At 43.0% G+C, this 14,130-nt stretch overlaps 1 protein-coding gene across 1 annotated transcript in view; it reads left to right on the forward strand.

The window, feature by feature from the left end:
- LOC311058460 (junction plakoglobin-like) overlaps window positions 1–14,130 on the forward strand; it is a 33,256-nt gene that overhangs the window by 18,451 nt on the left and 675 nt on the right. Inside the window, exons 2-15 of the mRNA XM_084075919.1 lie at window positions 2,893–2,945; window positions 4,140–4,304; window positions 5,142–5,392; window positions 6,793–7,031; window positions 7,668–7,869; window positions 8,460–8,604; window positions 9,011–9,114; window positions 9,337–9,675; window positions 11,186–11,338; window positions 11,692–11,811; window positions 11,944–12,094; window positions 12,686–12,807; window positions 13,010–13,049; window positions 13,369–13,511. Coding sequence (XP_083932045.1) covers window positions 2,933–2,945; window positions 4,140–4,304; window positions 5,142–5,392; window positions 6,793–7,031; window positions 7,668–7,869; window positions 8,460–8,604; window positions 9,011–9,114; window positions 9,337–9,675; window positions 11,186–11,338; window positions 11,692–11,811; window positions 11,944–12,094; window positions 12,686–12,807; window positions 13,010–13,049; window positions 13,369–13,505 — 2,181 coding nt within the window. The 5' untranslated portion in view covers window positions 2,893–2,932 and the 3' untranslated portion in view covers window positions 13,506–13,511. The remainder of the gene's footprint in view (window positions 1–2,892; window positions 2,946–4,139; window positions 4,305–5,141; window positions 5,393–6,792; window positions 7,032–7,667; window positions 7,870–8,459; window positions 8,605–9,010; window positions 9,115–9,336; window positions 9,676–11,185; window positions 11,339–11,691; window positions 11,812–11,943; window positions 12,095–12,685; window positions 12,808–13,009; window positions 13,050–13,368; window positions 13,512–14,130) is intronic.

Raw genomic sequence — 14,130 nt, forward strand, 5'->3', positions numbered from 1 at the left:
CACACACATGTTCAACACACACATTTACCAGACATACGCTCATAAACATTCATACGTTCAACATACTACAAACACCCGCACAGACAATCGTATTCACCACACACTCAGACTCACACGCGTCAGCAGTATGCCAGTAATGTCCCTAGCAAAGAATGCCGTCACTCCAGTTTCACTCCCAACACCACAAACATCTGAGGACATCATGGCCGCCTAACAGTGTACACATTGTTAACACTAATTTGTCACATGCAGGAGTCCACAGCCATTGTAATGTTTAGAGACATACAGAGCAATGAGGAGTATTTGGGAGATACTATAATGGAGTGCATTTGGCACACAGGTGGAGAAAAGATATGCTAAAAAAACAAACACATTTTATGTTAAACGCTAACTACACCAAGAAGCTAGGGGGGTATCGATTGCCATCATGGACCCTCAAATTGACACCCCTGGACATAAAACCCTCTCACCCATCCACCCCCCTTGGAAAATAAGAAGTAGGAAAAACAGAATGATGAATATCAGAGAGATGCCTGTGGTTTAGTGGTTAGATACAGAATCCAATCCCACCAGTGTGCCTTCCTGCTGTGCCACATTTTCACTCCCATTACAATGACTATAAACCTTCCATCTTAAAACTTTTATCTAGATACAAACGGTGTTGCTCCTCATGGCAACGTACAAGAAGGATGTTACTGTGAGTGTTGTCTGCACTCACAGTAAGGTCTGGAGAAAGTGTCATTGGAAACAGTGACTAGAATGAGTGAGATAAATGTATTAAAACATTGGCTGAGGCATGTATGTGCACTGCACAAAATAAACACCCGACACATCAACAGCTTTTGTTGGTGTTACATTACTTGCTGGCTGCAGTCGCCATGTTTGTTTCACTGAGTAATAGTTTCATGCAGCCTCTATTGATTGATGTGCGCACCTGAGTGAGCCCCTCCCCCTTGGTCCTGCCCACTAATATCCATTTTTCGCTTCAACATTCCCCAAGCTTTCTAACTCAACCCTAGGATCTGAGGTTACTATGGAGATGACCGTTGAAGCTGTTGGGACCTGGAACGCCAGAGGCAAAATAAGAGAAAATTAAGTCTTTAAAAAAAATTCAACTTGCACCATGTCAGTTAGTTTATACAGCAAAACATGCATTTGATAGATGCCCCGAATACAGACTGTAAAATTCTCTGCGTTAATTTAATTTGATTTTGAAATCTAGAGCTCTGGGTGACTCTGGTCAACTAACGCTCAGAGTTAAAGTAGCACTGGGGATACTGTAAAGATTTGATTATAAGTAAGAACTTCTTGATGGGACATGGGAAGCATGCATACTGTGAATAGTAAGGCATTTTGGAATTTGAAATAAATAGCTGAGGTTGTGGTATTTGTATGGAGTTTTTTGGGGTTGTGAGTAAGAGGAGGGGAGGTGCCATGTGTGAAGTAAGTGTGTCATGGACACACAGACACACAGTTGAGTCGAAACCTAACAAGCTGGTTCCTGGTTTGTCGATAGTATACTCTGCGTCAGCAACAGGAGTGTAACTCCCACGGTTGTTATGGGTGGTGGCTGGGGTCAAAGTTCAAGCTGAGATGAGAGGTTGGCATTCCTGTAACACAGCTGTCTCCCCTCCAGTGTCTCATACTCTCCTCTCCCATAGGACACCCACTGCTGCTACTGTGTTTTTTTGGAACATTTCAGTGCTTAAATATATTTTTGTTGTGACGGTATGTTTGGTATCTTATTCCCACATTTCTTAATTGGTTTTAAAAAAAATGACTACAGCAAAGGTATATCGTGCATGTACCAGGTAGTCGGTGTAGTGTACTGTACGTATGTAGTTTATTATTAAAGCATACTTGTTGTACCTGGGTGGAGTAAAGCTAAATGATGGGGAAAGACGAGAAGAAAGAAGAGGAAGTTGTTTGATTCCCAGCTGTGGTGCCTCTGGCTTGGTCAGATGCTCCAATTACACATTAGACCTTTTCACAGTGGTCATTTTGATGGGTAAACACAGCTCTAGGTAATAACATTAATTGTGGGTTTGTCCTGTACAGCTAACTTAATGCTGGCACACACAAACGCTTAAATGAAGTTCACTCACAGTTGCCCTTACTACCTTCAGCTCTATTGCAGCATTTATCTGTCAAAATTTATGCTGTGGAAAAGGTACTTTGGCAGTGTTCGTATGTAGGAAGCCAGCAAGGGATTTTGTCCTCGTTGCTGAGCTAGTGACCTCTGCTGGGGGCACCCGTTCAGTGGGGAGGGCATCTGTGGGAGATATTGCAAGTTCGCACTTTCCCAGTGAAAAAAAGAAGGGGCTGGTGAATTAATTTGTATCAGAGGAGCCACATGGTGACTAAATTGGGAGAAAATGGGGTAAAACTGCCAAAAATAGAAATGAAGAAAGACAGGTTACTGAGGTGAGCATAGTTGAGACGCATGGCTCTTCACCAGATGACCTCGGTCAGTGTTCTAAATCTAAAACAAAATGGCTAGAGACAAGCTTTTTCTATGATGAATAGTTTATTAGTAATATACCATAATGTGTACATTAGTAATTGACCTTGCCGACCTTGACCTTAAGCCAACAAATTGCACCATATTGAGTTAGAGCCTTGACCGTGTGTGTGTTGAGATTAGTTGATGATACAGTGTATTAAGTCTTTACAGACAGAGTTGCTTTACATACAAAAAGATAGGTGAAAAACTAGGCTGGGACAAGAATCTAGTCCACAAAAACATTTTTATCATATTGTGGCCAGCTTTCTTGAGTGCTCCGAATGAGTATACAGTATATATTACATATATCTGTACAGAGAGCGCTATTACAAAAATTCCACAATTGTTTTGCATCTTATAACAAATGTGTCCTTCTTTGTGTCTTCCAGGTTTGCTCCATTGCTGTTGGTTTGAGCCCACAAGGCCAGAATGGAAATGCAAAGTAAGGAATTTGTTTTCTTTTTGTTTCAATTATGTTCTTGTATGCTGGACCTGTCTATATCGCTTTTTTCTGATCTACTGTTAGTTCATAGTATTATGTTGTTGTACAGAGGCTCTTTTGGAATGTACAATTTAATCATGGCCTATGTATTCTCAAGTACTGTTTTGATATTATCAAAGTCTCTATGCTTAATCCAATTGAAAATGGTTGCAGCTGTCGAAGGGACTTCTTTATGTTTGAATTGTCATGTCTACTAACAACGGATCAAAGAAGAATGCGGTAGTCCATAATTCATTCGTAGTCAATAATAATAAAAAAGTTAGTGGATCCTGAACTTGTATCGATGTATAACATTAAAATAGTTGTTTAGACATAAGCTCAGAGATGGTTAGTTATGGGTATGGTATGGTCAGGGTAAGGATCTGGGATAACACTGCCGATAACAAACGAGACTCGTTAACTAGTTTCGTGGCCTCAAGCTCCTGGAGTACAAGGTTGTAGACATTGGGAACCGGCTCAAGAACCATGACCAACAGAAAGAAACTAAAACTGTACTAATCCATGTCTCAGCCCCTTCCTACAGTACAGGTAAGGTACAGTAGTACCTTAGTAGCAGTGGTCTAACAACCTGCTATTAGTTGGGACTCACTAAAATGGAGGTCAGGTGTTTCACCTGGATGGACATGGTTAGCAGGCCATAGCAGTGCAACACTTATGAACAACAAGAAAGGCACGCTCTTACTGGGTGACCAGCCTGTGTACATTATGTAACTAGCTACATGAACTAACATAAGTAGAGTTTGAATGTATTGAATTAAAGAAAGATGTTTTTATTTTTTATAACGAATGCATGACTTTAAAGATTTTACATCACTTGACAACAAGGTGACGATGTCAACTAGCGTACCATTCAATTTGCTAAACGATATCGTTTACAATGTATTTTGAATATTGATATGAAATGTATTTTTTGTTCAGAAACCTTGTTTAGCTTGTCATGCTAAATTCAAACACAAGCTGATGCGTCGTGAGCCGACGATAACGCACATCAGGCACTGCCACACAACACTGTGTGATGCAGGACTTAAGGGGCGGTCACTGGGCGACACGCCAGATTTTAAGATGTTCTCTAGTCTATAAGCAGCTGTTGTCTTATTTTCCTTTACTCACAATGGCCCTCTTCCTGTTTACCAGTGGCTGACCCTGAAGTGAAGGTGTCTGAGTGGCAGCAGACGTACTATGGCACGGACTCTGGTATCCAATCTGGTGCCACTACATTCAGAGAAGATGACACAACAGAGTACAGCACCTCCTCCAAACACTACACTGTCACTACGACTGTCACAGCAGATGACCCCCGTAAGACACGCACGCACACACAGATTCACACGCTTCTATTATTAAAACACCTAATTTATGTATTTTTTTTATCAAACATTCATTGAAAGTCTTTTGACTTTCTCGTTTATTTACTGGTTTAATGGGTTGTTTGTGAAGGACAAGAATAAAACGTTGTGATGTGTGAACATCTGCTCTAGGTAATCAGAGCACAGCTAAGAGACTTGTGTGAGAAACAGGTGGCCAAGAAAGAAAAAGTATTACCCAACCTGACCATGTTCTGTCCAGTGAATTCACTGCAATGAACCTCAGGCTGGCGTTATAATGGGCCTCTCAGGAGAATAAACCTCTACTCACAGTCCTTCATTTCTTCCGCTAACAGGCTATCAAACTCTGACAGTAGTTATTTTAAATGACTGTTGCATTCCTTGAACTCTGTTTTTATATGTAACTAAGGCAACATTTTTATTATATTTATTTTATTCTGTGTTGTAATGTATATTTTTTTATTTGTTTTTGTTTTAATTGTTCGCTGCTGCTCGTTGTCTCCTGTGTTGACCTGTGTGTTTATTTGTTTCCTTTGACGTGTAACTGCCTTGCCTGTGAATATTCTGTCTTTGTGTGATTTCTGTGGACTGGGTTTGTTGCAAAATGAACTGCCCTTTGGGATAAATAAATGATCAGAATCTGACCTTTTCTGGCCCGGGGATGGACTACACATTTACAGTGATGTTGATGATTGTGCACTGTCCCTGTAAAAACAGAAATAATAAGTAAATGAAATTTACTGTAAGACACATACACACATGCATACTGTCCAATTCCAACTTTTGTTCTATTCGCTCCCTCTGTTCCCAGAACTTGAGTCCCAGTATAACATGACCAGAGCCCAGCGAGTGCGGGCGGCCATGTTCCCAGAGACTGTGGCCGAGGGCACAAGCATCTTGTCCACGCAGACGGACGGACAGATGACCAACGTACAGCGCCTGGCCGAGCCATCGCAGCTGCTGAAGACAGCCATCATACACCTGATTAACTACCAAGATGATGCTGAGCTGGCCACGCGTGCCGTGCCTGAGCTTACCAAGCTGCTCAATGATGAAGACCAGGTGAGGAAGATCAAAAAAGACGTTATATGTGGTAACAGACACGTGCATACAGGTGCCCATATGTTTGTCTGTTATACACTCACACACTCACTCTTGGCCTCTCCATATTTCTTTTCTACCTATGTATCATTCTGTTTGTTGTCGGGTGGAAACCCTTTAAGTCCAAAACCATTCCTTTTGTAATATTTAAAAAAACATTTAAAATAGTTAGAGCTTTTCAATCGGCTATTTTCACTACTTTTGTAGGGCATTCATTTACAAAAAAACATAAAAGGTTCAAATATGGAGATTCTGCCTGACGGCAACGATTTTATTGGTGTCTGTCTGTGTGCCATCTTTATTGGTTCCGCCATGACATCGATAAATGTACTGTATCAGTGGTCATGATCCATCTGACTGACCCTTTCCCCTGTGCTATAGCTGACAAGCTATCATAGTTTGACCCCTGAGGAGCAGATCCTGTTCTAACATATATATTTATCATATCATAATTTTCTCCAAAGTTTAGTTCAGCTGTATGGGTAACAAAGCATTGTAGACTTAATTGGACCAAAATGAAGAAAGTAGATTTAACCACTTATACACTTTGTTGCATAACACATAGATGAAATGGATCATTGACAAGCTCCCGACTCGTCAGATACTGATGCGTCCTGAGTTTGTGGATTTGCTATTTTTGAAAATGTTAAAAATGTTTGTCTAGAATGACATGACCGAAATAGGAACGCCAGGGTTAATGTGTTAAATTGGCCTTGATGTTTGTACGTCTATTAATAACGCCTCTCTTCACTCACTCAGAATAGTCTAATGAATGTGTTAACACCCCCTTGTTGACTCCATGGCTGACAAATGCCTTCCCAAGGCAGACTAGATAAGATAAATGCATATTCACGTCTCATGGTCACGTTGTTCTGCTCAGCGGAAGGTTGATGGCTTCAGCAAGGCCAAGTGCAAACGCTTAACAGACAGACGCTTCTAGTGGCCAAATGTCCATCAACATCACAAAATGAATGTAATAATAATAAAGATGATAAAACCATAGCACTGTGTACCAACATTTGGAATTTAGCTGAAAGTGCTAAATTATACAATAACAAATTGGCAAAATAGAAATGTACAAGAAACTGACTTCCCAATCATTTCCCCCTAAAATGGATCAACTCTACTATCCAATGGAGGTGCCCGGTGGCTTAGCCAGTTTGGGCACTGACCATATGTCCCTTGTTCGAATCCAGCTACCGTCATGTATTGCATGTCTCTCTTTTATCTCTCCTTGGTTTCCTGTGTTTCTACATTCTCCTTTCTAAATAAAGCATAAAATGCCAAAGAATAATCTTTAAAAAAAACAAAAACATTCTACTATCCAACCACTTACTCTTTCTGTTTATGTCATCCCTCAGGTGGTGGTGAACAAGGCAGCTCTGATCGTGAACCAGTTGACCCGGAAAGAGGCATCTCGCCGTGTCCTCATGCAGTCGCCCCAGATGGTGGCTGCCGTGGTCAGGGCCATGAATAACACTGGAGACATGGAGACAGCCCGCGCCACAGCCAGCATCCTCCACAATCTGTCTCATCAGAGGGAGGGTCTGCTGTCAATCTTCAAGTCTGGAGGCATCCCAGCCCTGGTTCGCATGCTCAGGTATGAGTGATGGATACAGCACTCGATGGATCAGTCGACATTTGGGTCTTTTGAAGGCCTTTGTGAAATGCGAGTGGCCTTAGTGGCCAACACATAATCGTATTAATAACGGCATAATGTCACTGTCCAATCTTTAGCTGTCCATAATAAGTCACTATGCGTCCTAAGGGTTGTGACTGAAGCCACACGAATGCTTCTTGTCTTCAGTGGTGAAGCCGCAGTATACAAGGACTATGGTGACAGGCTACATCTCATTTGGCCCAATAGAAATGGCACTATTTATAAATGCTTCTCCTATTAGAACAAAAGTGCTTCACAAGAACTTAATATAATTAAGGCATTCACAGATTTATTTATGTTTTCACTTGCTTAGGTTGTCAACTACTATCCTACTTTCACACAAAGGTTTGGGGATAGCCCGCACATAGAGGCATGAGCTGTAACTAGCCTACCTTGGGAGGAGACATACAAACCCTGTTTTAGACAGCTTTGCTTCAGGCCATGGTGCAAAAACACTTGGTTGTCCTGGGCAGCTCCCAGGTGTGAATGTGTGTGACCATTAAACACAGTGTTGCTGTAAAAGGGCACCAGCAGCAGCAACAACAAAACAAAGAACAAATCATCTGTCTCTCTCAGCTCTCCCATGGAGTCGGTGCTCTTCTACGCCATCACCACCCTCCACAACCTGCTCCTCCACCAGGAAGGGGCCAAGATGGCTGTGCGTCTGGCGGACGGCCTCCAGAGGATGGTGCCCCTGCTGAAGAAAAGCAACCCCAAGTTCCTGGCCATCACCACCGACTGCCTGCAGCTGCTGTCATACGGAAACCAAGAGAGCAAGGTAGCGTGTGTGTGAAAGAGTGACAGGAATAGTATACTTTAAATTTGGCTGAGTGTGTGTGTGTGTGTGTGTGTGTGTGTGTGTGTACAAACATCCAATTATGTACTTACTGCTACAGTTGGCATGTTTTTCAGTTCTTACTTACTCGTACTATCTCTGTACTGCCGCATCCTAGTAACCCACTGAACGAGTTGGTACATGTGTTGATTTGGTTAATGTGGTGTGTAAAACTAAGTCATCCAGTTGAGTTGCGCATTTATGGGTTGGGTGTTTTGGGGTGGGGTTGTTTACTGTAGTACACTTAGTATGTCCTGATAGGCCATTTTTTTTTAAAGTTCTCTGTACTACAAGGCTTTAATTAGAATTAGTTTTTTATATGGATAGGAGGGTAACTTATTTTAATAATAATGCCCTGCGTTCAACTCTATCCCTCTGACTTTCACTTGTTAATTCACTCTCCCTCTTCCTCTCTGCCTTGGTCCCATTCACTCAATCTCTCTCTCAACTCGATATGCAACCAAATGCTGACCAAATAGCGACGCACAAAGGGAAACCATTACATAAGGTCTTGTGTTTTTTTCCCCCATCAGTTGATCATCCTCGCTAATGGAGGTCCAGAGGGTCTAGTTCATATTATGAGGAACTACAGCTATGAGAAGCTGCTGTGGACCACCAGCCGTGTGCTCAAGGTCCTCTCTGTCTGCCCCAGCAACAAGCCTGCCATCGTAGAGGCTGGTAGGAAGACTTCATACTTCCACTGTTATAATCTCTCCTGTGACCTGTTGCCCCACCCTGTCTCTGTCCCACTGGCCTTCTGGGACTTCCTGTTTAAAATAGAAAGAAAGATACATCATGTTCTAAACAAAGTTGCTAGTATATGACTCAGTGACTCATACTATCTTTGTTAATTATTCCTCCTGTTTTCTCAGACTAAATAGGCCTATATATTATGTAAAGCCAGCTTTCTGAAAAAAAAAGAAAAGATTTTTTTTTTGCTAGCCTTTGCTAGCTCTTCTGAAATGCATGTCAATAATAGTTAAGACGAGAACACTTTGATTTTCTAATGTTAGATATTCCAATCTATTTGTTTATTTGTAGCTGCCAGGCTTAACTGTTTAACTGAACTTCTTTCTCTTTCCAGGTGGGATGCAGGCTCTAGGGAAACACCTGACGGGCTCCAGTCAACGGTTGATGCAGAATTGTCTGTGGACCCTCAGAAACCTGTCTGATGCTGCCACCAAGCAGGTCCGTCTGTCTGTCTGTCAATGTTATCTCAGTACTCTATAGTTGTTCCTGTCACTTAAAAATAATAGTCATACAATGTTGCTGGCGATGGATTGAATACTGACTGAATTTGTTTGTTGAAAATGTATCTTTATTGTCATAGCACTCTCAAATGTCTTATTGCCACGATAAACCTGTTACCTAAGCAGATTAACTAGAACTAAACACCTCTTCAACATCCAGGAGGGTCTGGACAGCCTGCTGCAGGTCCTGGTCGGCCTCCTGAGCTCCGACGACGTCAACATGTTGACCTGCTCCACCGGCATCCTCTCCAACCTCACCTGCAACAACGCCCGCAACAAGGCGCTGGTCACCCAGGGCAACGGGGTGGAGGCGCTCATCCACGCCGTGCTGCGCGCGGGGGAGAAGGAGGATGTGACGGAGCCCGCCGTCTGCGCCCTGCGCCACCTCACCTCCCGCCACCCAGATGCAGAGGTGGCCCAGAATGCCGTGCGTCTGCACTACGGCATACCCGCCATCGTCAAGCTGCTCAACCAGCCCTACTACTGGCCTGTTATCAAGGTACTGTGTGGAGAGAGATGGTGGCGTTTGTCTCTAAACGAGACAAGAGATGATGGGGGGGGTTTAGGATGAGTCTGTGCAGAAACATGGTTTCTGACCCCCAGGGGTCTGTGAGGGGGTTTCAGGAAAATCTAGTTAATATAGCGTCAAAAACAGTTTAACCACTTTAACACTATTAAGCTCATAACTGCATTGTGAGCTTGTAGGTCTGCTATTTTCAAAAAAATCCTGAAAAGATGTGAACATTTTGAAACGTAACACAAACTTGTATGGGGTTCCTTAGAACTAAATATTTTCAGATGGGGGTCCACGGCCAAATACATATTCATTTGGGGTCCTTTTTGAGAACCAGTGGTTTAGATCTTGCAGGAGGGAAAAGGTTTTAGTGAGTGAGTGGGGTTGTACAGGCGGCGTATACACGGCAGCAGAAAGACAGGAAGAAAGGAAGAAAGACGGGAAGGAAGGAAACCCTGCACAGGCCTTTGATCTGTGGAGAGACCTAAGGGCAAGGAGGATAAAACTTGAACCCTAGCATCTCTATTGGGGGGAACATGCGCTGGAAATAGCAGATCTCTAAGCTCACACTTCGGCGAAGAGACTTGGTGCAGAGGGAACAAAGAGCAGACCAAGTACAGAGCCACATAGAGCCACATCAGGTCAAGTTTACTAAGTATAGAGGGTTTAAGTGATTGTTTTCTGGGAGGAAACAGGAGATAGAAAAGGGAAGAGGGGAGGAATGGACAGATGGACAGAGAGAGATGAGGAGAGAGGGGGGAGACGGAGGACAGGGCAGAGGACCAGCCTCTCTGCGAGCCCAAGAGCGGGAGAGCATGAAACACACATGGCAGCATTGTGTTGCTGGACAGATTGTGCACCCAGTGATGTAGAGTTTAAAGACCCCCATCTCTGGACCCACATGTACCCCTGTTGCTGTTGGGTTGGTACGACATGCTGCCAGTAACTTCCTGCCTTCTGCTGTCCCCTCGCTCAGCTTTCCTACTGTCCAAAGACAAACCATCCTGCCTCACTAGAATGGACTACCCACTGTCCTGAGCGTGTCAAGCCAACAGCTCTACACTATTTTGATCACATAGTATGCAGTATACATTTATTTTATGTATTTGTTTTATATTATTATATATCGTTGTTGTCTGACATAAACCTTGTATGTCTGAAACCGTTACTTTTCAGGATATGGAAGAAATAACTTTCCAATGGATGCAATATAGTTATTATTTAATCACAAGCTCTTGTTAAAACCTTTCATTGGTTAAATATTTATAAAACCCACAGACAGACTCAACCTGTTTGATTTTATAAACCAAGCTCACAACACGCCATTATGCAGGGCATTAATTTACAAACGAAACATAAGAAGTTGAAATATGGAGATACAAGTAAAACAGAAAATCCTGAAAAGTGCTTCAACAATTGGGTGCTCCCTAATATCACTAACCATTAGGTCACACACACTAACTGCCAAACCCCACCTGTCATCCTTCCCTTGCAGGCTGTGGTTGGTCTGATCCGTAACCTGGCGCTGTGTCCGGAGAACCAGGGCCCACTGAGGGATGCAGGAGCCATCCCCCGCCTAGTCAACCTGCTGCTCAAAGCCCACCAGGATGCCCAGAAACACGGCTCCTCTGCCCAGCAGACATACCAGGTTTGGAGACAGACAGACACTGAATAATAGCCTAGGTACTGCCCTACAAAGGCCAACAACAGTTAGGAATACTTTTACTGAGTAATTGTGGTATATCTTCATCAAATGATGAGGGGGTTAGATGTTATTATTTCAGTGAAACCACATCTGTATCAGCAAAATTAGAACGGTACAGTAGATAAAAACAGGAAATGGTTTTGCAATACCAGACACTGTTATTAAAGTTACTAGCCAGCGACAAGGAATAATACATGCCACAATGGATATTATTTACTGTTATGATATGTTGTGTTCAGTTTGTGGATATCGTATACTCTTTTATTGAGCGACTTGTGTGTGAATGTTTGGTTCAGGATGGTGTGAGAATGGAGGAGATTGTGGAGGGCTGTACAGGAGCCCTGCACATCATGGCCAGAGACCCTGTCAACAGAGCCAGCGTTGCCGACATGGAGACCATCCCCCTGTTTGTACAGGTATGGTAACACCATAAATCCAACACGCATGCATATATAAATAAAATGTTGGGTCTTTTTTGTTGTTGTCATTCTTGACGTTCTATCTCCAGGATGTATTGACTGACTTGGCTGCCTCTCTCTCCTGTACAGCTGCTGTACTCTCCAGTGGAGAATGTGAAGCGCGTGGCAGCTGGCGTTCTGTGTGAGCTGGCCCTGGACAAACAGTCAGCCGAGCTGATCGACGCCGAGGGAGCCTCTGCTCCACTGATGGAGCTGCTGCACTCCAACAACGAGGGCATTGGTACGCACATAGTGGACTTTTACTCTCACCGTAACCACTTTCAACCTGCCGTCCCCTATTTTGGGCATGTCATTAATAGGCTTGAATTTTCCAAAACGGTGAAAAGAGCAGATCTACAAGATCACAACACGTCGCATTGATGTGCTGTGAGCTTGTAGATCTGCTATTTTGACCATGCGACACCGTCATGTGACGAAGTATAAAACACGCATTAAGTGGTCAATCAAAGTCAATCGCGCTACACATGCATTCAAAAGGAAAGTAGTCTTGTGAGTCAGATGAGAAATACAACCTGCAATGTTGGCTAGACCAGTTTAATCTTTTTACAGTTACAGTAAACACAACCCTCAAGCATTTTGTAAATGGAAGTGTGCATCCCACTCTGTTAAGTATTGTTGCTTTAATGAAACTGAATGGAGGAAAGTTGAGAGGAAGTCAGCCCGAGGGAAGTACAGTAGAGAATGTTGTGGTGGGATTCAGACATGTCTCCAAAGACGGGGATCTAAAACACTACGCCGCTGTGTATCTGAGCATGCTTGAGTGGAACTTTGTCCCAGTGTTGACCTCAGATACATGTTTCTGCCTCCTTAGCCACCTACGCTGCTGCCGTCCTCTTCCGCATCTCTGAGGACAAGAACTCTGACTACAAGAAGCGTGTGTCCGTGGAGCTCACTCACTCCCTCTTCAAACATGACCCAGCTGCCTGGGAACTGGTGAGTGAATGGCTCCCTCAGTTGGCGGGAAGTGGAAACTGCAGATCTTAATCATTTAGTTTGTTTTGTCCAATACAATCATCACCGTGATTAGAAAAAAGTGCAAAGTGTGCAGGAAATGTTGTGGTCAGGTATACTTTGATGCTAAATGGTTGAGATGACCTTAGTTTAACCTTTGCTTTTCCCACTGAACACTCCACAGGCCCACAACAATGTACCCATGGACCAGGGCTATCCAGATGGTGAGTGAATCGCTGGACCAGAACTGCTCATATGGCAGGTTCCTGTGTCTGCCTAGCACAAGCACACTCCACTGCTCATGACCCCCTCCATAGCTGATCAAAAAAATCATCCTATTCATATCTTTACGTATTACTCATAAAAAGAAAAGAAAAATTACATTACTTCAATGACTATATGGTTACACTTCTTGTTACATCACTTTACTTACTCTCAGACACTGATGCGTTGTGCGACGTGTTGTGAGCTTGCAGATTGGCTGTTATTGCTATTTTTGAAACGGGGCTCAAGTGGTTAACGAAGTTTGTGTCTGTGTTGCAGAGCTGGATGGTTTCCAAGGTCAATGGATGCAGAATGACATGCCCATGGCCATGGACGCAGAGGGAGAGATGCTGCCAGAGGACAGCTACCAGGGGAACATGGTCTACGGAGGACCACAGTACTCTGACGGATACTAACAGAAGGTACACTCACATGTACTGTACATACAGGGGTCCATGGATTCATGTAGGATGCAGGTGGCCTAGGGCAAGGGTTCCCAAACTTTTCAGGACGTGACCTCCCAAAATAATCATAATATGATTATTTTCGGAGGTCAAATAGGAAATAGGATATTATTTGAACTGTGGACCGACCCCCCACCCTGACAAGCACTTGTAGTCATTACATTTAGTTTGATTCAGTTCCACAGACAAAAGTGAAAATAACCAAACTAACCAAATCGTCTATTTTTACAATGTTTGCCTCTTTCTTACGTAATATTTGACACTTTGGTATTACAAAGGTCCCAAAAGTAATTACATTGTAAATTTAGAAATGTGCAGAAACCCTTTATACACTCATACTGTATGTTTACTGTTGAGTGAGAAAACAATGTTGCACTTAAGCTAATCATCTGGGGACCCCCCAAAAGTTTGGGAACCACTGGCCTAGGGCAGTGGTCGATAATCCCCAAATGTATATGTATTTGTTTTGATATATATTTTGAGGCAGGGACCCCCTCGATATTTGTCAAGATTTGACAACATAAAAATAATGCAGATCTACAAGCTCACAACTTGGCTATTTTTGAATAGCAGAAAA

The sequence above is a fragment of the Gymnoscopelus microlampas genome, assembly GCF_963454915.1.
Source record: "Gymnoscopelus microlampas genome assembly, chromosome: 2".
NCBI lineage: Eukaryota > Metazoa > Chordata > Actinopteri > Myctophiformes > Myctophidae > Gymnoscopelus > Gymnoscopelus microlampas.